General features: G+C 37.2%; 1 protein-coding gene across 10 annotated transcripts in view; it reads left to right on the top strand.

Annotated features, from left to right (window-relative positions):
- The window catches only part of SOX6 (SRY-box transcription factor 6), a 393,141-nt gene that overhangs the window by 278,818 nt on the left and 90,671 nt on the right, over nucleotides 1–23,652 (top strand). For 5 of the 10 annotated variants that reach the window (XM_072337682.1, XM_072337688.1, XM_072337687.1 and 2 more), the window contains one exon: nucleotides 22,153–22,273. In XM_072337682.1, coding sequence (XP_072193783.1) covers nucleotides 22,153–22,273 — 121 coding nt within the window. Of the gene's footprint in view, nucleotides 1–22,149; nucleotides 22,274–23,652 lie in introns of all 10 variants that reach the window. The other 5 variants (XM_072337684.1, XM_072337685.1, XM_072337683.1 and 2 more) reach the window with 1 other exon arrangement.

Raw genomic sequence — 23,652 nt, 5'->3', positions numbered from 1 at the left:
TGAGGAACAAGCTAGGTACATAATATATATATTTAGTGCTCCTTACAGTATTTTATAAGAGTATAAACTTGTTGGTTGCTGTTTCAGGCATAGGTTAATATCACTTACAGTGTGTCTCAGTACACTGAACATACATGGGAAAACACTAAAGAAAGGGAGTTTTTGGATTGCTAATGATTTCCTTTCAAGGAACATGTGACTAAGGGCTGAGAGAATTTGCTGCTGAAACTGCTTACTACAAGCCTTTGAAAATTCCCTGTCTAGTTATTCACATAGGAAATATCTGGTTGCAGGCACACTTGGCTGTGCAAGCTTCTATGAGTACCCCGTATTTATAAAGCCTGTTCATTCAGGCCTTTGAGTGTGAATAGTTGACAGAAAGAGTCATTTTTGTGAATTCTTTTTAAGTATATAGTGAACTTGCCTCTTGACTTTTGGGTTTGATGTTTCATTGTGATTCATACAAAGCACAGAATCCACATGCTACAGAGGTAGATAAACACACAGATGAAAATTCACCAGTTCTTTTAACTTTGTAGAATCACAGTTTCATTTATTTATTATTTTTGACGATTGATAGTAATATTTTTACCATATCACCTCCTTTAAGATTTCCAGCTTGTAGTCTGTCACTTCAGTATGTGTCATGAAAAACTCTACTCCTTAAGGCTATATTCTCAAAGGCTTTTGGATACTGGCCTGGAAAAATTGTTTGCATGCCGGTTTGCACTAGTAAAATCTCAACTTGTGTCTGTTAGTGAGTGCATCTAACCCTTCAGTTTGTTTGTATATTTTCTGTAGTGCTTGAGAAAGATTTTATCAGTACTGCTATTTCAACTGATCACTAATAGTGCTGATAATACAGAATCATAGCTGGAATTCTTTTAACTTCACTCTTAGCAAGATGAATTTACAAACTTTAAAGTCAACTGGAATGTATCTAAAGATCTTCAAACTGATTTTCATGTGAGGCTGGCATGATTTCTGAATTTGGATCAGCTGGCTGTTGTTTCCCTGTGATTAATTCAACATAAGCACACACAAAAAGTGGTTACACAAATCTTTGCAAAATGAGATCACCACATTTTCTTAGAACTTTGCTTTCTAATTATTCATGTTTTTTGTTGCATTTTTTTTTTCCCACCCACGAAATCATTGAAAGTAAATTTCATGTAAGATCCACTATTATGTATTTCTTCAGAGATACATGTTCAATATGCCACAGACATCCAGTTATTCCTTTTAAAATACCCTAAGCATCTTGCTGCCATTTTAAGGTGCTCACACTTCTCAGACTGACCTGGTTGTACTCCACCAGCTATTTATTTCAACCATTTATTTTCAGTTGAAGTCAAAATCAAATATATATATAATCCCAAAGTGAACCTGCAAGTGCATTACCATATTGTCCACCTTAAGTAATTTGTGCCTCCATTTTATTTTACCTGAGGGATTTTCATTGTTAAATTATCAGAAAAATAGCATTTTAAAAATTAAATTTAGTGGGAAAAGATGCACAAAATTTGAAGTACAGTTTCCAAGTGAATGAGGAGATTGAGGTACCCATTCTTCTGCTACTTGCATGAACAATTTTGAATGTAAAAAGTCTGGACATTTTCACATAGGCTAGTTGTGTCCATATTTGTTGGCAACTGACTGCTTGTGTTTAGGGAAAATCATATGCAAAAAAATTGCCAAGATAAATTATAAAAAATTTCCATAAATAGTCCTTGTTTCTTACCACATTTCCTCTCCTGTCTTCATGCAGAATATTAGATGCTTTCAGAAATTATTTTGCTAACTGAAGCACAAAGGCAACTATATCAGTCTCCAGCTTGTTACCTGCATAGCTCTGAGCTAGAGAACCTCAAGCATCTAGTATGGATGGAGAGGGGAAAAGTCTCTTGAAAAGGAAGAGCTAGCACCAGGAAAGTGACAAACACGAGCAGCTCATTGCTATAGGCTCCATACATCTTGGAATAACCTAAGGGGATATCAACAAATCACTTGCCACTGGGGACATAACAGCAATGGCATAACAGTGAAATCACTGGCAAAAATCTGGGGGAAAATTCTTTTAAGGTATTGGCATTAGCATGTTAGTGGACAAGTCTTTTTCCATTTTAATGGAAATGTTACTTGTGTGTTTGCTTGCATTTAACTTCTACAAACCCTTCCCTTTCCTCTTTTATCCCCCGGAATATTTGTGATGTTAACTGCACATTTTGTTTCTATGTCTTGTGGTCCTGGATAACTTTTTCTAATTCTGACACCAAAAGTATAAGTTATTGAGTACTAGTGTTTGTACCTTTCCATCCCCTTCCCTCCCAACTGACTAAAGTAGATTAAAAAGAGATTCTGTTTTTAAACTCTTAGAAACCGAACTTATTTCTTGATCATGTGTTCTCAGTTGATCATTACTAAAAAGCAGAAATGGGTCAGAATTTAAATGAATTACTCCCATCATTTTGCAATCATTGCTGAAAGACAGTGTATGAAAGAATGTGGAAGTATTCCAACTAAGGGCTATTCTTTTCTATTTCTACAGAATGTTCCAAACCCATAAGCTAAACCAATTTTTGAATGTGATGACAGATATGTTTCCCAAAAAATCTACTTGACCAATGCTAAGTATTTAGCGGTAGATTTGATGTTATTTCTGTGTTTTGTTTTATCATGGGCAATACTGAAGCTCAAATATATCACCAGAATCTTTGCTAGGTAACTTAGTTTAAAAATAAATAAATAAATAAATAAAAATCTCCATGATTTAACTGCAACACTGCTCAAACAGTGCTAACTGGATATTGCTTAGAGATCATCCTGCCTGATGCCAACAATTCTCACTGCCCTCACCTACCCTTACATTTTGCTGTAAGCTGTTGCTATTGTAATAGATTGGAACTGGAGCCTTTTCTACATCAAACTTTGTTTTGGTTGTTTCAACAGTGTTCAACCATTTATGAACACAGCTGCTGCTAGTAGTTAGAGTATGATTTTGGGACTAGTGTGGGCATATTTTGTTGCAGTCATCAATCTCACAGTATTAATTCCTTGTGCATCTTCAGCATCATGTTTGAAACTTGTTTGCAGTGAACTCAGACAACAGCATAATTTTATAACATGGTCCTAAACATTCTTTGCACAAAACTCCTGTATGCTTTGCAAGGAAACTGTGGCTGACAGAATTGTAGCACAGTTGTGTTTTCAATCTTTATTTGAAAAGATTACTCTCTCCTCCAAAAGCTCCATTTATTTATATAGAACTTTGACATTTGTATCAGTTTTTTTTCCCCCAGGTAGTCTAAATGAAAGAAAATTTCCATACATTCAATGACCAGTCATGGTATCACATAGTTTAATCTTAACTACAAGATTTTTTGTTATAACTCTGAATGTTTAATGAATTTGAAAATAAAGAAAATATTAAACTACAGGAAATACATCAAGACAGTCCCCTTTCTGTCAATGTTTTTAGGTGAAAATGGCTCAGTATTACAACACGCTCTTCAAATGATCTTTTATTTTTAAACGATCTTGTGCCAACCACAGGTACAGCCATATTTGTGGTTTCCCCCAGATCCTGAATGATGTTCTGTAGTGGGGTCAAGCACTCTCGTGACATTTAACCATTGGAAACGAAAGAAAACATTTGTGGTGTGAAACAACAGCACATACTTGACCCTCCAAAGCGTATCCATTTATAAATGGATAAAAGTGACTATTTAAAGTTGTTTTATAAGGGAACCACTGTACCCAACGAAAACCCCTAATTTACTGTTTGAAAAAGCAAATGATGTGTGGGTACAAGAACATGCATTTTTAAAAAACATCTGTGGTGTTCCTTGTGATGCATTTGATCTTTGTGGTAAAACAACAAAACCAAGGGACGTTAGAGGGACATTGCTGCCATCCTATTTTTAATTCATCATTATGTGTTAAAATAACCATTAATTTGAAGTGAACAATCACAGCCTTGCTTTCAATGGTTACTCAGGTATTTCTTTTAAACTAGCTTATAATTTTACATTTTTTTCTGTGTAAGGGTTGCAGCCCTAGACGTTGATTAGGGAGCTAGTGGTGACTCAGTCACATTCCAGCTCCCTGTTTGCTGTGGGGAAGAGGATGAATGAATGGCAGAAAGTGTTCTCACTGTCTTTTCTCATCTACTTGTGTGTAATGGTAAGCAGCATCAAAAATTTAGTTGTTTTGGTCAGCCAAGACTCTCCCTTCTGTACTCTATGTACTTACGAGTTTGCAGGAGCTAGTTGTGATTTGAGAGTGCTCTTTCCCTGCTTGAGCAAAGATGAGCAATGACACTCAACTTCTTTTTGTTTAATTAATTTTTCCTTTTCAATACCCTTTGACTTCATGTGTAATTATAGCTTATAAATATCAGTAACCATCAGAATGCACTTGCCTCTGTGGAGCGCTCCAAAGGTTATAAAATATGAAAACTTGATTGGGCCTCAAGCAAAATAGATCAGTGGCAAAATGTGTTTTTGAGGCATTCAGAATGTTTTGGTTTTGTTTTGTTTTTGGTTTTGTTTTTTTTTTTTTTTTTAAACTATCTGGGCATAATCAGATTAGTTGAAGACGACTTCGGTAAAGATAGCTTTCTTCAACCATCTACAAGCATTTTGTCAAAGCAAGCTGAACTATGACTAATTCTGTGAGTGGTATGAATTATTAGGTGATGAATTTTAAAAGTAGTGTCCAGATGTAAATAGTGAAAGCATCCAAGATATTACTCAGCAGCTGCAAGAGCTATAGGAAAAGCTGACATGACAAATTTAGTCATTTCTTAATCACTTTCGTTAGGCAGTATTGTCAGTTCCAAGAGGCAAATTTTCATCTTGATTTATGCCTATAGTGGAAATGGCTGAAAACTAAAATGTTCTTGAAACTATTTACTTACAAAACACCTTTTAGGTCTTTTTTGAAGCTTCCTATGATCTAGCAATAATGTTCTTTACACGTGGGAATTAAAAAAAAAAGTGTAGCTTTAGACAGTTTATATCAACAGAGCAATTTTTTCCACCTAGAAAGCGACCTTAACATATGTGCATGTGGTTAAAAAAAATGGTTTAATATATTATTTACAGCTATATCAAAATTTATTAATTAGTTACCTTTGGTTTAAATAAAATTGATTGTGAAAGCAGAAAGTAGAGGGTGATATGAATTCTATTCTGCAGTAGCTTTCAGATAAAAGAGGCAGTGACCCAACTCATTAGCCCTTTGATTTAATATATTGACACTTGGGTACGAATAATTCCGTTTAGTGGCTTTTGCTTCCCAGGGATCAATTTAATTAGTTATAAAATGTGACTTCATGTCAGGAGCCAGAAGAAATGCTGACGTTAAATAAAGTCATACGCAATTTAAACAATAAAGCTATCGATGCCTGGTTAAAAGTTAATGATGCACAAAAAATGACTTAATAGAGACAACCTCAGCAATGAAAGTGATGGTAGGAAAATTAAGCTAAGTGGATGAATGAGAAATGGTGATGTTGTTGGATTGTTAAAACAAATTCATGGATGGCCTGATGGTTCATTTCATAGTACTATATGTTTCTGATTTAAATACATGTTTGAGGGTCACCCTTTGCTTTCATATTTCAAGTGGCAAGAAATTGTCTGAAATATTTTTCCATCATGTTGTAGAAGAGGACAGATAGGTTACCTGTACACATGCATTTTTTATGTAACCCCCTGCAATTTCTTGGGATGACCCAGTATTAGCCGTAATGACCTCCTATTATAATATTTGCAAGTACTAATATTTGCATAGTTGGTTGAGACTCCATTCGGGATCAGTGTCTTATTATGCTCAGTGCTATTTGTGCTGAGCAAATAAGAAGGGACATCTTGTGCCCTGAAGAAGGATAGAAACTAATGTTATAGCACCATATCCTTTCAAAACCTATTTAATATTGTGGATGTGTTGACTTGTTTACTAAATAGAGTTAGAAGGCTTAGTGAAGAAAATAGCAGCTCTTAAAATTGTTGGAGGGTACAATTCATTCTTCATTGTCCCTTCGTGTTGCTTTATATGAAGAATCAGATGGACCAGAGTGCTTCAGGAATTTTGTTTCTGTTGTTTTCACACTTCCTACCCTGCCTTGAACCTGTGAAGGTAAAATCCATGCTAGATGTCTTAATCAAATACTAACCTGGAAATCTGTACTCAGACATTGGGCCAAATTCCTAGGAATTTTTCTGGTCTTTTTAAAGGAAAGGTTCACTTTTTTTTTTTTTTTTTTTTTTTTTTAATGTCACAGGATTACAGTAAAACAGCAGTAAAACAGAGCTCAAACTGAAATGAATTGTTACTGTCACCTTATAGAGATGTATAGATGTCTAGCAAAATCTACTGAATAGATGCGAAGTCAAAAGAAAATACAGAGAAATGATTCACTAGCTTAACAAAAAAAAGTATGTTGGTCAAATGGTCTCTGGCATAGAAACGACTAAAAAATTAAAACAGAACAAAACATGAAGTGCTTCTTACTCACTTGTAATTTCTCACTGTCCATATGGGTTTGTAGTCAGTTCACCTGTGAGAAAAAGAAGTGCTATCAGTGAACTGATGCATGCCACATAGCATTTTCTTCTCTATTGATTCTTTTTGGGACAGAGGGATTCTGATTTAGGAAGTCAAATTGTGAAAGGGGAGAGTAGTAAACCAGGTAGTTAGGTAATAATTTTTAGCAGTTGTACACAGTCGGGTTCATCTGTAGACTTCTAGAGAGCTTGTGGCCAAGCAGCAGGCAGCAGTTAATACCTGCTAAAAGCATTAACAGTAGCTACGGTAACTTGCCGAAGGATAGAAGGGATATGCCTTAGAATAAAACCTCTGTGTGTCAGAGGGATTTTCAGACTGTACGAGAGTTATGTTTTTTTAACTAATGTTAGGCAAACTGTTTTGTCTTTGCATTGACTTTACATTGGCCGCAGCCTACACAGAGAGAGCTGCTGGAAAAAAGGGGGGCATTAATACTTTTTACTGTGTGCGGGCCAGCCAGTAGTTAGAGAGGGGGCCCATGTTTTCTTAGGGCTCAGATGGCAAAGCTAAGCATTCAGCCTACAGCAGGAAAAAAGTGCCTTTTTTGTTTTCTGGCTGGAGAGTCCAAGCATTCCCAAAGGAACACAATGAATGGCCCATTTTGTCTGACACTGTTTCATAGACATAGAATTCTTGTTTTTTCATAATTATTCTTGCCCGTCACTGGGTGTGCACATGACATTTGAGCGTGTTTTAAAGTCTTAACACACTCATGTGCCTGCAATAAAGTTACTCATAACAATCCAGGCTTTCTGCAGACAACAGAGCAGGGTCTGTTGTTTTCACAAGTCACAGCAGCTGGGAGGCAATTGTGAAGACAACAGCTTAATCTAGCTGGAAAATACAGGAAGAAGAGAATATACACTCAATTTCCTTCCACATTATTGCAAACAATGCAGAGGGCTTTTTTTGTTGTGGTTTTTTCTTTTCTTTGCTCTGGGTGGTCTGACTAAAAATGTGAGTGGCATAAAACGCGCTATTAAATATACTCTGAATTTTCAACTTGTTGCATTTCAGTATCCGTGCTGATGTGCCTAAATCTGTTAAAGGGTGAGAGTATTAATCTCCAGGAGCACTTTAAAAATTGTACAATAACAGCCTTATTTTAACCTCATCTATACAGTGTTTACACTGGTGTTGGTTTACAGCATATGTCGAGATTGCTTCTGAGTTACACTAGCATAAATGAAACTGGAATAGGGAACTTGGAAAAAAAATGATTGCTGAAAACTTCTGTTTGAAACAGCATTAGTTAAAAAATAAAGCTGTTCAGTCTTAGATGTTTGAAAGTTGTATTTTAGCTTCTGTGTAAAAGGACAAGGGCACTCAGTAATTTGTTTCTTTATTACTTGCTTCTGAATCTGTAGATTAATCATATTTGTAAATGCCTCATTTATTTCAGAAGCACATTTACAAACAAAGCATGCAATAAATTAACATGCAAACTCACTTAAAAAGCATCATAAGTAGGCAGTAATCAGATAGATTTTACCCCAGCTATATTTTCTGGTGAGGTTTTGTGAAATATTGGGAGCAGCTTTTTTCCTTGATGTAAGGCATGAGAAGTGAAGAGGAACATTCAGTTGTTATGTCAACTGAAGAAAGACTAAAACGCAATTTAACATCATTTTGATTGGAGAGGTGGGGGCATTAGCAATCACCATTAGCTGTGGTTTCAGCGAGAGTAGATGTTCTCTTTAAAGAAAAGGCGATATTTATCCAATTGCAGCAAAGGTGCCTTCCTGTACTGCTCTTGGGAATGCTATATACAGCAGATTTCCAGTAACCATGGCAGACAACTCAGATGGGAAGGGTTTTTATTATGCATAGCACAGAGGTTATAGCAGCGACTGGTAACAGCAAAAGCCAGTCATACAGTAAGCATGGAAAATGAATGAGTGATTTGAACACAGTCCAGACTTCCAGGAGAGAGAATTGAGATCAGATTGGCATATACTGAAAAAGTACAATATGACTGTTGAGATTACTTAGATGTTCACTCTGCTGTTAGTAAGAGCTGCAAATAGTACAGCACCACAAGCACCAGCCAACTCTGGGGCAGTGATATCAGGGATGCACACACTGCCAGAAATGCTGTGGATATTCTATTCAGCCACAAGCATTAAATCATTTAGGCACACTACTGACCTAACAGTAATCAAAACCTCTCCTCTCTGTTTTCCTTAAAATGCAATACCACACCTCTCCCCTGCATTTTCCTTTGTGTACAGCAGCACCGTTGTCCCAAATGAATTTACTGATTAGTTGATCTGTGCATTTTGCATCAATCCCATTCACCCTCACATCTCAGGAGTCCTACACTAAAATCTTATTTTCTTATATTTTCTTTTGTCACAGTTTTGGAATTAGACTAACTTGAGAACAAAAAGGAAAAAAAAATCTTTTGAATAAGGCATCTAAAAATGGAAACTTATATCATGAAAAGCCTTGTATAACTGGAAAGAAAGTGGAGAGACAAGAGCATGTGTGAGCCAAGAAGGAAGTTTGAGGAAAAGCGCTGATTACTGTGAAGACTTTTGCCTTCAGTAGGGAGGTTTTAGAAAAGCATGGTTTTCACAGAGATGTTTGTGAGTGTCCTTATACTACTTTTCCATCTAAGCTTTTCTTGTATTTGTGACCATCCCAATGCCAAGGAAGCCAAATGTACTTTATTATGGTCTCATGATGAAAGTCTACTAACAGCTTTTGGGCAGGACTTCTTTGGTATCCGTGGCCTAGAGAGGAGAATTAACTGCTAGATAGCTGCCTCCAAAATACTCTCCAAAAGAGATGAAATGACAGTGAATGCTACAGGTTTGGAGAGGAAAGAGAAGATTTAATGAAGGGGGTGGGGGGGGAATAAAAAAGTTTTCATAAATAGCAGAGTCAGAAATAAATACAGCGTTATTCGATGTGAGTGATGGAGTGATTTCCAAATATGTTTCTCTTTTACTGATGTTGTCTACTGCTATGACTAGCAGAGCTGGCTTACTGACCTCTTCATTCAGCAGAGAAATGTTAAATGTATCATCATGCTTAAAGCAGCTCCTTGAAGAGGTGGAGGTGATCTTCCCAGAGTAAGCTTTTAGGAAGCACAGGTATTGTGCGTCCAATCTGGTCACCCAAATGATGACTATCTGGGAGTGCAGCAAGTAAGTGGTATAGATGAATGGGTCTAGGAATGCAGAAAAACCAAGTGAGGGCTTTGGAAAACAAGAGGAAAGTGTAGCCTACATATTTACACACACATATATAATATGTATGTATAAATATGCATTTTGTATATATGAGTCCATGTTTGCATATATAATACATTTATGCATGTATATATGATGAGTATTATTTTCTCTTTATACTTAAAAATAAATAAGCATCTCTATGGATATATGTATGTATACATACATATACATCTATGGACATGGTTTTGCTATTACTTTACGAAAAAGCTTAATGGGGAAGTTTCTATGGCTTTATAATGGCATGTTAATACACACTAACTTCCCTAGTGATTGCTGGTTGCACATACTTTAAAGAATAATCTTCTCCTAACAAGTAAGCAGAGTTCCACAAGGGCATGTTCAATGTATTCAAACATTTTAATGTATAAGAGCTAAGGTGCTACAAATACTGAATTTCTTGGCAGTTATTTCCTCAATAGTTGAACTCTCAAACATCTTTAGGATGGAGCACAGTGGCTGACAACTAAACACAGATGTAAGATTTATAACCAGATCTATCTTAAGAAGCTTCTTGTCTTCTCTTATTTTGGTAGACTGTTTGGATAGGCATTTGTGCTGGGTTCCTTCTCTTCCTTCATGTTGGCTGACCAAATGACCAAAATTAGCATAACAGTTACTTACTTCCTGGATCTGACTGTCATGTGGGCTTGCCATCACAGCTCACAGTTTTGCAAGATATTACATTAGGCTGGTAGGTTACATTCTTGATTGTACCACCAAGTCAACCCTCTTCCTTACTCTTGTTCATTTTCTTCCCTTTTGTTCTGTATGTCTCTTTCATACCTGTTTCAATGTATGTGAAAAGTGTCAGCACTAACTAGTTCCTACTTTGGAGGAGAAAAAAAAAGTAGCACTTCAGCTGCTCCTGCAAATTCTTTCACCCTCTGAGCAGTGATTAATATACAGGTTTAAGAAGAATTTTTAAACAAAACCTGGAAAAAAAGGAAAAGAGCAAGTGTGCAGGCTAATGGTGTACCCTGAGGTGAGCAAAATGCATTTTATTAACAAGCCAAGCATAGCAAAAAAGCTATTCTACAGTGAAATTAATAATTACCAAAAAGATTTGCTGGTATTATTGTTGTATCCTTTATGAGAATGTGGGCAACATGTTTAAAAAACATGGGAAGTGAGAATCAAAGCCCAAAGATTCAAACTGGTCTCAAATTTTTAATGTGAATTCTATTCATATGCCCCTGGTGCATAGACTGAAATATAGTCTGTGGTTAACAACTGTCTTCAGAGTTGTGCCACTTAACCTGAAAATTGTATCTGCTCCTCTGACAGTATGGATTTTTAATTTTCTTTACAATCCCGTTTTAACAAAGCTTTAAGGTAGAAGGGCATCTTCGTGCCACATGTAGTAGGTGCCTGGCTGTAATACATAATTTCAGCCCCAAATATTTTCCAAAGGCAAGGTTTGTTTATTAACTGAACCCCATGCTGAGATTCAATCAATCTAATACGGGCAGAATTTGAAGTTGAACGTTCAAACGTATACCCATATATCTTGGGCATATATCTTACATAATGATGTTGGCCCCAGACATCTTTCTGGGTTTGTTTATGTCTGTTATGGATTCCCCTCATTATCCATTCTGTTTGAGGGATTCCCTATGGATTCAGCCAGTTTATTGCATACTTTTTTTAATTTTATGCCAAACTGAACGTTCTGAGTGGCAGCTCGTATGGTAGCTCTGTACAGCTTCCTCTCAACTCAGGAGATGGATGTTGTGATTAAGGTTAAATAAAATAATAAGGAAACCAACGTACTGCAAAATGGTATGTAGGAGAATGCCCCAGGAGAGGTGAGAGAGTTATAGAAATAGCATGAATTATACAAAAATTAAGATGTCGACTACCTTTCCTATTTCTATTCCTTTTAATTACGATTAACAGTTAGAGCGATAATTCTGTGATTTACAAGATCTTCCTTATTGAGCATCTATAGTGATAATGCTGGGAAAACTCATTGATTAAATTTCGTCAGAGTGAAGGGATGCTTTAATGTGCCTGTGGCTAAGCACGTGTATGCAGACAGCTCCTGGTAATATTAATTGGAGTGGCATATGCAGATCAGCTGGAACACAACCTTTAATACAGAAAGCAGAGATAGATGTGAGCCACACTTTGCTCTCAGGAGTGGGTGCTGCTGCACTTGAAGTAAGGAGAGTTTCTGGGGCTCTTCTCCCAAGAGATGAATGCTGCCCTTATTGTATGTACCGCATAGTATCCATTTACTTGGAGTAATATATGGCCCAAAGAAGCTGGAGCTAAAAGACAGGTTTTTCTTATAAAGCCTTTGCATTATGAAAAAGGTCGTTTTCAATCTGAAAACTAGGATTTATAAACACTTAATACATCAGTTCCCTGTGCCTTTCATTTGAAATAAACACCAGCAATATTATTTTAAAATAAGGCAGAAGGTGTAACAAAAATGAAGTAATGTTTTGAGAAATATGTGATTGATGATTAAAAAACAGAGAGAAAAGGGGGGGGGGAGGGGGGGGTTCAGTCCAGCATTCATTAGTCAGGAAAAACTTCTATTTGAGTGTGCATTAAGTCGGGAGGACCAGACAGTGTGTCTGGAAAATTATTCTTTCTTTGAGCATGGTCTCTCAGAAATATCCCCTTGTTCCATAAACTGAAGGCATCCTTTCACCGATGTAGTTATTTTATACGTATTGATGCTAGAGAAAACAAAAGAAACTTTAAAACCTGGAAACATAAACATCATTGAACCACTCACTTAAAAAAAGAAAAAGAAAAAAAATGGAGGGGGGGGGGAGGAGAAGGAAGGGAGAAAAAAGACGAGAACAGAAAAAAATCACAGTGGATGTTTTCCAGGAGAGAACATGCTACACTGTGCAAAGGGGGCTAGTGTAACAAGAAGTCATCTATTCTTGATTTCTTTAGACAGCTAGAGCTTTGTGCCTTGTCTAGTTTCTACGTTTTAAGAGCTTGTTCTGTGTAGCAGAAATAATACAATAAATGGGTTTAACCACATTTGTCTCAGCTAGACAGTCTGCTTTGTCAAAGATTGCTGGTACAACATAAACAAATTATGTGTTTGTAGTGCCTTTCAATGAAAGCCTATCTAACAGAGTGGAGATTGTGTTTCGGCAGCTGTAGATTTAATCTCCTACCTGTCAGTTAAAACAGGCATTTCCTGAGCAGATAAGGCCTGGCTGTGGAGGGGGGGACAGCCACAGCTGGACAAAGGGCCATTGTTGCTGCCTGATAATACTATGTTGATTTGCCCGTGTGTTTCATTGCACAAACTCCGGGCATGCTGCAGTTGCAGAACCAGCTCTTGAGTGTGGATTCGGCAGGCAGAAATTGAACTGCAGCCCAGCTCCGTGCTCCCGCTTCCTACCGACTGCCGTGAGCAGCTGAAGAAAATAGCCCCACTTTAGAGCGGGAGTGCGAGCGGAGGATTCGTGGCAGAGATCTGTTGGCAAGGCGAAAGCACGCTTTAAATAACGCTGGAGTTCTTACCAAGCGGAGAAAGCCAGAAAATTGGAAGGCTGGTATTCCTTCTTGAATATCGAGGGTAGTCTGCAGAAAAGGCAGCACAGCAGTGTGGATTTGGGTTTGAAGGATAGCTGTTGCTGGAATGTTAACACCCAAACTTGGATAGGAAATACCTAATGCTCATTTTAAAATGAATTTCCTGGTTTTCTGCCTTATTTTACCTTTTAAAAGATTTTATTCTCTCAACATGTTTTTATAGATGAATCATAAATGCTGTAGGAACTTGAGGAGCCAATGTAACTGACTTGAGCCAGACACAGTTGGTGTAGGAAGGAAGCAGGCTGTGTGTATGTCACTGGGATGTAAGAAGCTCTCTGTTGCTTACTCCCAAATCTGCAATAATTACTGTACACCTAGCAGTGGCAATCACCTCAGTCACTGTATGCAAACACACCAGCTTCTTGGAGCCTTTTCTGAGCAAAGATGGTCAGATTGTGTCAGAATCTGAGGGATCCTAGGAAGAGATGGAACAAATTAATTTTTGCATGCAATCAGTATTCTGATTTGACTTTGATCTCTAGACACAGGAGTTTTCTGCCTTAAACCAGTTCTGCATGTAATTGCCTGTGATAACCCTTTGTGTTTCTATCTAGACATTCCATAAACATCATGTGATTTGCGGAAGTTATCTAGGTTACTCTCCTGCATTAAATCTCCTTCAAAAATATATCATAAATATGAATATTTTCACTGGGTGTGAATAACTCCTTTGACCTGGCCTGTTGCATATTATCAGGTTAGGCTTGAAGAAAAATACCAACACTGTCAATGTGAAGGGAGACAGTAAAGGAGGGTAAATTCACGGAGGACTAAATACGTGAAGAAAGCAGCCACAGGACTGGGTGGGATGGAAAAGATGTCTCCTTTTCATAGCTGTGACTGACCTCCACCTCTGTGTCCTGCCAGCACAAAACTGTTCATGGGCTAAACTTTGCCACTGTCATGTACCTGCTCCAGTGCTGCCTCATTCTGAGTTTCCAGCACAGTGTGTCACTCCTTAGCTATAGCTTTCAACTTTGGGTAACCATTTATACAGTTGTGCAATAGAATGTAGTGGTTACAAGCTGTGGATTATAATGGAATTACTTTATACTTGCTCTGCGTTGCTACCTCTGTGTTAGAAAGAGAGACTAGGGTCACTTTGTATCAGTGTTCTCCAGCGTACCCTGCAGACATAACATTGTCTTTGAGCTTGAATTAATTAATGTTTGTATTCAATAGCAGTATGTGCTTTGCAAAATACTGTTATAATACAGAATGGTTACAAACCCTTCGTATGTATTGACAGGAACATAGAAAACTAAAAGCAATGTGCTGATCATGATGAAATTCTTCCCATAGTGAAGTAAATGGCAGAACACCTATTAGCAGCAGTTAGTCCTGGCTTTAAGATACGTCCCGTATTTTGTTTGTATCATTGACAAAAAACAACCTTGAATTGTTGATTGGAGGCACTAAGAAATGTCTCTGCTTTCATTCTCACTTCTTCTGGAGCTGTTTTTTAGAGCAAAAGACTGTCCTTCCTTTAGCAGTCATCAGCATTGTAGAGTTACATGATGTTTTGCACTGCACATTGCAGACCCTTCTATTGAGGGAATTAGTTTCCCATTAATAACTAGTGATGGCTACTACTCAGAAAAAGAACTCCCTCTTGAAAGGATGTGGGGGGAAATCTCTGCTTGAAAGCACCAATATGAAATGCAAATTGTAAAGTATCTCTTGCTCTAATTTTTTCCATCAACAGAAAATTTCAGTGTACTCCAAAAATCTTGCATGTTTTGAAATCACCATATAAACATAAGCTAATGGGGAACTTCTGACATAATTTATATTTAGATTTGAGCTCAGGTAATGGAGCTTCTGTATATAAAGTATCAACAAGTATCATTAAGCTGCAATATTTTTCATATTTTGGCAAGAATAAGACAAGGTGCAAATGAGAAACATACGTCTTCACTAGTCTTTGGAAATATCTGAAATAATTGACTTGCTCAGTCTTCTGTGATGGCTTGGTGACCACTAACTGTGACAATTTGCATAATAGTCAACTCTTCACTTCTGTAGAGATAACTGTTTGTATCTGATTAAAATTAGGACTATTTTAGTTCTCTTGACTTTTCAAGAAGTTGCAAAAACAGAGATTTGCTGTTATGCTTTAACCAAACAAATGCACACATGGGGATAACAATATGCTGAGTTTATGCAGATTTTACAACACAAATCTGAATAAAATACCCACTAATAGACCCTGAAGGAGTAATAAACACACATGAATTTTCCTTAGTTGCACTTTAAAGTGATTTTAACATACTACTAGACCTTAACAATAATATTTAATTGACAAGATTATGCATTTGTATGGATTGAAAAGGTGGTAGATCTCTAACTCCAAATGAACTATAAATTCACTTTTGCATAACATGTTTTATTTATTTCTGTACAGCAGAGATGTTCTCCATCCCTCCTAGTGAGAGTTTCTTAAAATACAGACAATTTAAATAGATTTAATTACCATTTATCATACTCTTCATGAGATCATCTTCAGTTGAATTCTCTACTTCCAGGTAGTCAAGAAAGCTGGATAAAAACAGGGCAATACAACAAGAAGCTAGTAGAAAGGAAACAGGAGCTAGTGTTCTAAAACGTTTTGTTTTCCGTGTGGTTGAAAGTACTTTTCTGTTGCTCCCTTCTTTATTTCCCAAGCAGATTGAATTTATGTTCGGCTCATTTCAAGTTTTGAAGTAGAGACGAAGAAGTAATAAAAAGTAAAAATGCTCTGATTCTCTCTATGATCATGGCCACAATTTTCACATTAATGCTGTGGCCAATGCAGTAGGCTTAAATCTCCAAATCACGCTGAAATGTTGGGCAAATGGAAGGAAGAGAGGGGAAAAAGAAAGAAAACAGCAGTTAGAATTCATTTACAAATTCTGTAGCGGATTACGTATTTTTTCATACTGTTTCCTATATGAAATGTTCTCACTTTGCAAGTCTACGGTATCTTTTTTACAGTTTATTTGCCAGCACTTCCCCTGGGATCTCATTGGCAGACATGTTCTTTGTGGCTCATGTACTTCACTGAGAGGAAATATTTTTCAATTAGACTGTAGATAATTAGATGGCAGATAAATTAGAACATAATATACCTCCCTATATAGTGATATAGGCTCTAGTGATTCTATATTGCTAGCAGGAGCAGAAAGCAGCTGGTGTATAATTTTCAATGTGGGAGCTATGTCAATGCAATTTTGTGTCTCTTAGCTATGATGCAGTGCCTGCGTGATCACTTTGGGCTGGCTGGAGCACACCTTCCATAGGTTGTCCTTCCTTCTATGCAGTGACAGATGATTCCCTGGGATCATTTGTGCTAGATGAGGTTTCTCACTTAAGCGCTCGGGTCCACTCTCACATATTATCTTAAAATTAGAGAGTGTTGGACATTGATGGTGCATTAATTCAAAGTCTTGATAGTTCATCAGTTACATTTCTGAGCTCAGAACAAAAGGCCCAGCCACCACTGGCACACAAAGTAGCCAAGTCCTTTAGAACCGTTAACGCAGTCTGACAGTCACTTTGCTTCATCAGAGTGGCACAAATAAAACAGCCAGGCCATTCAATTGTAACCAAAAGACCTTTTCATTTTTTTCAGTACAATTCTTCTGCAGTTTACTAAATAGATCATTTTGGGGGCTGAAAAAAGAACTCAGTCACAGCATGATTTCATTTGAATACTGGCAGAGCTGGGAAGGAGATTAGGACACAAACCTGCACAAATCTTAGCACTGCTTTGAAGCGTTGTGGGCCCGCTGACTTTCACATACCTGAGATTTGGTAGAAGTCTTTATATCTGTATGCTTCATGATGTTTACTTTCTTTCACTGTCACCAATATAATCTAAGAAAAATAAAAGCAATTTCACATTTTTTCCTCCTTTTTCCATTACAAAGATTTTTCTCTTACAAACAACAAAAACAGAGCCTTGTTCTTAAATAAAATTCCAGCGACACTATAAAAACCACAGAGTCATATGTCATATACAGAGCACTTAACATAGCTGTGAGGAAAGCACATATCATATGCAGGGTATTTAAAATTGTGTACTGGGGGTACCGTGAGCATAATCACTGCTTTCAGTGGCAGTAAGATTTCTGAAATGAATGAACCTAGAATGTAATTTACTGACCGAGCAGACATTACAACCATTATTTTCCACCGAATTCTGCTATAAGAACCCTAAGTTTTTTAAAGGAGAGCGTAGGAAACTTCAAATATGTTTTTACTATAGAAATTAAATCTTAATGATTACCTAGACAGGATGAAGTTGTAGCCTGGCCCTGCCATCTAGTTAAGAAATTCAGAATTCTTAGAAATTCAAATTTAAACAATGAAAAGCTTATGGCTGCCTGTGAATCCATTAGGTTTTCAGAGAAATGCATCACAGCACTTAGTTCATACACTAAAGTTCATACACTGAAAGTGCTGTACGTCCTAAAGAATCATTTTTTAAAAAGTCAGTTCAGTAAATGTTGGTGATTGTTTCTGAGACAGCAGGTGCTGGAGTACTCCTTTCGATTCAGTACACGTCACAGGATTTCTACACGTTGAGAATCAGAGTGAAATTGTTCTTTGGTGGGAGAATTCAAAGGCCATGGTTTCAAATAGGTGGATGTTGGACTGTTCTAGGGGTTAGAGTGCATTTAGCCTATCACATTGTTTTATATTAACACTGCTTATAATGATAAAATATTGCAAAGTCTGTGCCTGCTCTCAGTGGCACTTTATTCTCCCCTTTCCTGAAGCTACTTGCACAGGAAAGGCAGCTTGTCAAGTTTGATCCTGAAAAGCTGGAGAGGAATTCAGCCACCAGGATAGGGTAGGGTTTTTTCCTACTGTTGGAGTCTGTGGTCAGCTCAGCTACACAGAAGTGTGCGAGCTGCCTTGTTTGCTTGCACTGCTGCCATCATTTTTTCTGAATGCCTTTGCTTTTCTAGATGTAATGCCTGTTGTTTTGGAAGCAGTTTTGTTTTTTAAAGACAGAACCCTTCCTGTTCCTTAGATGTTCTCACTAGTTGTGTTGTTCCTTGTCCAAAAGAGGTCATTTTCATTCAGTGTAATTTCCATTGCAGTGGTAAGCCATATCTCTCTGGCTTCCATTTTCCCCATACAACCCTACACAGTCCTTTCTAACAAGGACTGTCCAGCCTAAGACTTCTAATATTAGCATTCATGTGCCTGTGGGACAAAGCACTGCAGATTTGCTCAGCTTATCAAATGGGCCACCAGCTTGTATCATTTCAGGGAGAATCAAATTGGAAGTTGCTTCTTGAACTAATCAGGGCTGATTTGCTCTAAAGTTGCTTCCTGACTTAGATCTCAGGCAAGGAAGTGCTGTAATCAGTTCCCAAGGGCTGTCAGAGTTGTGATGGGATATTAAAGGAATGGTACACTACTTTTTAAGAGTTTCCTAATCTTGGTGGCTGCTCATGTTTAATGCCATAAAACCGGAGCTTGTTGTATAGAAACAGAAATCAATCTTAAATCTTTCAACGAGAAGAAATAAGAAATCTTTAAGACAGAATTAGATTTGAGGCTGAAGAACTGAATTTTGGAAGGAATATCCTCAGTATTCTGTCAGGGTTTGCTGCTGTTCAGTTAAAGGTACAGACTGGCAGAATTGTTCAAAACCAAACATTTAATACCCATCACCAAAAAAAAAAAAAATCTTCATGAAAGAGAAAATGAGTCCCCCTGAGTGTCACTGTTTGCATATTAGCCCATAGTATGGGCTCTGCCAAGTTACTCTCTGACTGACTGCTGCAGATGCTCTTTCTCAAGTATTCTGAGTGAGATCTTTAGTGCAAGTCTTCGGGGACAAACAATAGCACCTGTTCCTCACAAGATAGCAGCCCAGTTAGTTCATTCATGTATCTTTAATGAAGCTCTAGGGCAGATGGCAAAAAATGGCATCATCAACAACTTAGCACAGAGGAGACAAAAGGGGAAAGTGCCGATCCAACAATACTCTATTTTTACGAATGCAAAGAGAGAGAGTCAAAGTGTTTCTCAGGCATCTGCTATCGTCTTGCTTTTCAGAAAGACCTGAAGAACATCTCAGCAATTAAAATTTCTGGGCATGTAGCCGAATTTATGAAGTGCACCAATCAGTCCCTCCTCCCAGTTTCTAACCACTCAGTAAAAGCAAAATAGGAGGGAAAAACAGCAACAAATCTCCTTGGAAAAAAAAAAAAAAGTAAAACAAAAACCCTATCTATTGTATTTTGGATATTCATTTTACATCTAACAATACAGTTATCCATGGTGCTTGTACAATCACTGGCCTTTTAATGCTTATTTGTGCTTATCACTTGACCTGTGCTGATAATGGACATGTATGGTTAAAATAATTCTGGATGAAAACAGCACTGACCTAGGAATAATATTTAACATGCATCAGTGGAAGGGAAGGATTGCCATTTGGTATGGGCTTCTTTCTGTAATTCTTTTTGGTGTAAGCAGTTTGCGCTCTAAATCTAAGACCCATTTTGTCAGAGTTATGTTGATTTATATTGGCTGAGGACTTGATCCCACGTTCAAAGTACCTCATGAAAGGGGAGCAGATAGGACACACAGGTAGAACGTGCAATGGTAACTCTCCACGCTTGCAGAAAACATTTGATAGTCTTAAAAAGTCTTTTGGATAATAGTGGATACAATTGCACAGCATTTCATAGAGAAGAAGCCAATGACCATTCTAGGATTTGGTGCTAATAGTATGTTTCAAATCATTTTTATGACACTGTGATGTGAAGAGTTGTTGTTAGTGTATGTTTGCAACATCATCCCAATCACAGCTCCCTCTCTGTTTTCCTGAATCTTCTGAGTTTGTGTTGGTGTCTTGTACCTGTGCAGTTTCCCTTGAAAAATACCAGCTGTGCTTGGTGTTTGAAGGGGATATTTGTGAAACCTTGGGTCCATTGATTAGATGGCATTTGGAAACTATGGAAAATGATTGTTAATTGTATTATGTTTCAATTTCTACAATATCCTGCAGTTGTTTCTATCAGACAAAGACTGTGTTTTCATTTGCTGGAGTCCTGTAGAGCCAGTGTAAAGTAACACCATGCAGCAAAATGAGCACCGTTTTATCAGGGGTAAATGCCTGGTTTGGGCATGTGGGGATCAACTCCAATCTAACCAAGTTTAACTCATAACCTAAAATGCACAGCCAGGCTTACCTCAGCTAAAATGAAAGAAATAGCTGCTCAAAGCGAGTTTCTTTCACGCCCCAGTGCCATAGCAGTAATTGCACAAAGACCTTTTTATTATAAGTTGATTTTTTTGAGAAATGGATTTTTTAAAAATACTGTAAAGTGTTTATTTTTTGTTTGACCTTTATTAACCTACATCTTAGGGCTTTCCCAAGAGGAGAGTTGTTGGTAAATTAACCCTCATAGACACACACAGTAGCATTTCTGCACTGCATCAATGGTTATGAATGTAATGGGGATATGACAAGAAAATTTGGCACTATTTAAACAATGTCATAGGTCACCATATGGGATTTGACAAAAAAAAAAAAAAAAAAAAAAAAAGAAAAGAAAAGAAAAGAAAAGAAAAAGTTTTTAGGTATTAAAATGAAAACAAGAATGCTTGAATTGTACCTTAACTTCTTAATAGTATTTGATACCACTGATTTATGGTGGGATCAAGGCAAACGGTTTTTTTTTTTCTGTCCAAAAAGACAGTTTCTTTCCATCTTTGATACATAAATCATTATATGTTTACTTAACTGCTAATCAAATTATGGTCAAATGCTTGGGTGGCTGTGGGGTTCAGAAGCGATGGATAAAAACTCTTAGTGATCCTAACTGCTGTCTCATATGCAGCATACATTAACGTACTAGGAAAAAAGTGTGTTTAACAGGCACAGTTCTGTCACATCTCCTGTTTTCTATATGATCATTGCAAATCCTAATATAAAGTGAAGAACGTTCTGCTTTTGTACATTTGTACTCTTTGATACATTTATTAAGGTCAAATTAAATTTGATATAGTAGGTTTTATTCTGAAATGCTCTGTGTATGCAGCTCCATAATTGCCAAGGTACATGATAGTGCATAAAACTATAAAACTGCTTAGACAGATGAGCAATTTGTACATTATAGTGAGGTGTGTATGGCAAAGGATGTTAGTTTAATTGGGAGCCAGGATGCTGGAGCCTTAAATCTTAGGAGCTGGAGTATTGTCTAGGAGACTATTTAATACTGCAGTTAGTTTTTGAAATGACGTACCTGAGTTGTTGGTATATATCTGAAAAACACAACGTTGTAAGATCTCAGAATTTAAGTTACCCTAAGGATACTAGAATTTGAACATTGGAGTGGTTACTGCAGTGGTAAGATTACTTCTGAAATACTTGTCATTCTGCTGTCCATGACCAAAGATAAACAGCCTTGTGAAAAATTAACGGAAATACACACCATTCTTCTTTTTAAAGAATCTATGGTATGTTTGAAAGGTTTTATACTTTTTACCTTGTTCCTAGGCAGAGAATGTTAACTAAGAAAGAAAACCTTAAAACTAACAAGAAGTAGGAAAATGTGCAGTTCACTGAGGCTGCTACACCTTTGACACTGAGGGAAAACAATGTTAGTTGAGGGCTTTGATGTGATAATGTGAAATTGGCAGGGATTACATTAAGGAGAAGGTTCCGTGGGACTGTGTGAACACAAGAACACTATCAGTACTGCAGAAATACCTGTCAAGACAAATTTGTGCTATTTCTGATCAGAGACTCTCTTCTGTTTAGCAGGTTCAGGGTCACATGCCTCCGCTCATGATCCCAATTTTTCCACACGACCAGAGGACACTGGCAGCGGCTGCTGCAGCCCAGCAGGGATTCCTCTTCCCCCCAGGAATAACTTACAAGCCAGGTAAGCTGACAGGGATGTGAAGCTATTTAACATTTTAAGATATTAACTGTAGCGTCTTATGCAGTCTCTCATATAGAGGATACTATGCTACTGGCATAGCTAGTTGGAAATAGTGTGAAGTTTTGCAGCTCTACTTCAAAAAGCTTCTGGTTTGAAGGACGTAGAAGGAATATTAGTTATTGAAATGTTGTGTCTTTTTTTTTTTTTTTTTAACCATAATTTCCCCAGAAGTCATTTTCTCTAAATATTGGCCTACTAGTCTGCTAATTTGCATCTGCTCTGCCCTGTGCCATTATACAAAAGCTGTGTATCTGTAATTAATTGTGTTATCTTCAGTATCCTTGTCTTGTGCCAAAATTGTTACTCTTAATTAGTGATAAAAGTCAGAGCGAGCATAGTTTAATTATCAGGCTTCAAATGGGCAACTTTTTGTTTGATTTCAATCTAAATAATAGAAGGTTTCAGTAGTTCAGTCCTATTCATCAGACTTGTAACAGGTCATATAACCTTGCAGTGAAATATGTTTTGAGATGATTTAGCAAATGTTATGATTTCTTTCTTTTTTCCTCCGAGTTTACAGGACTCCTGGGGAATTCAATTAGGGATATAATGGTTTGAAGCTACTTTCAGAGTCTCCTTGTAAACAGGGCTTTAAATGTTTAAAGACACATTGCCAAAGGAATTCAATGTAGGAAGATAGTTAAGTAAATACGAGTCAACCTTATTTTCATTTGTGCATTCTTTGTAAGTGACCTCAGTCCAGAAGAAGCCACCTTATTTTGCTCATTAATTCACTGTCAAGCTGCCTTTAGCATATTAACCTGATAATAGCTACAAAACATAAATACCAGTTTCTTTTTTTGACATTAAATATGAAATGTACAAAGTAAAGCATTGATCCTGCTCCCCCTGACATTAGTGGTATTTCTGTAGTTGACTGCAGCAGGAGCAGGGTCCTATCCAAAGTAAAGCTTCATAATAGATGATATAAACAACATGCTAATTAAAAGCCAGGTTGAACCTAAAATCTCTTCTAGCAAGTTTACTTAATATTAGATGAAATGAGGCCAAACAGGATTTCAGCAAGCATTTCCGTTTGTCCAGCTCAAATCTGCCTCTTTAGTCTAGAGACATTCCTCCTTAGACACCAAATATTTTTAAACACTGAATCTTTTAATTATCTTATCTGCAGTCTTAAAACTCCCGAAGTTCTTTTCCAGTTTGTCTTGCTGGGGCACTATGTGCAGGAACCACATAATAGAGCTCTGAAAGGCAGCTGGCTCTAGCTGGCAGCACAGGCTGATGGTCATTCACACATACAACCACCTCACAAGATTTGGGGAACAAAGTGAAGAATATTTTCTCTCCAAAGACGTGAT

This window comes from Excalfactoria chinensis, chromosome 5 (genome assembly GCF_039878825.1).
Source record: "Excalfactoria chinensis isolate bCotChi1 chromosome 5, bCotChi1.hap2, whole genome shotgun sequence".
NCBI lineage: Eukaryota > Metazoa > Chordata > Aves > Galliformes > Phasianidae > Excalfactoria > Excalfactoria chinensis.
This window is presented reverse-complemented; position numbering and strand designations above follow the sequence as displayed.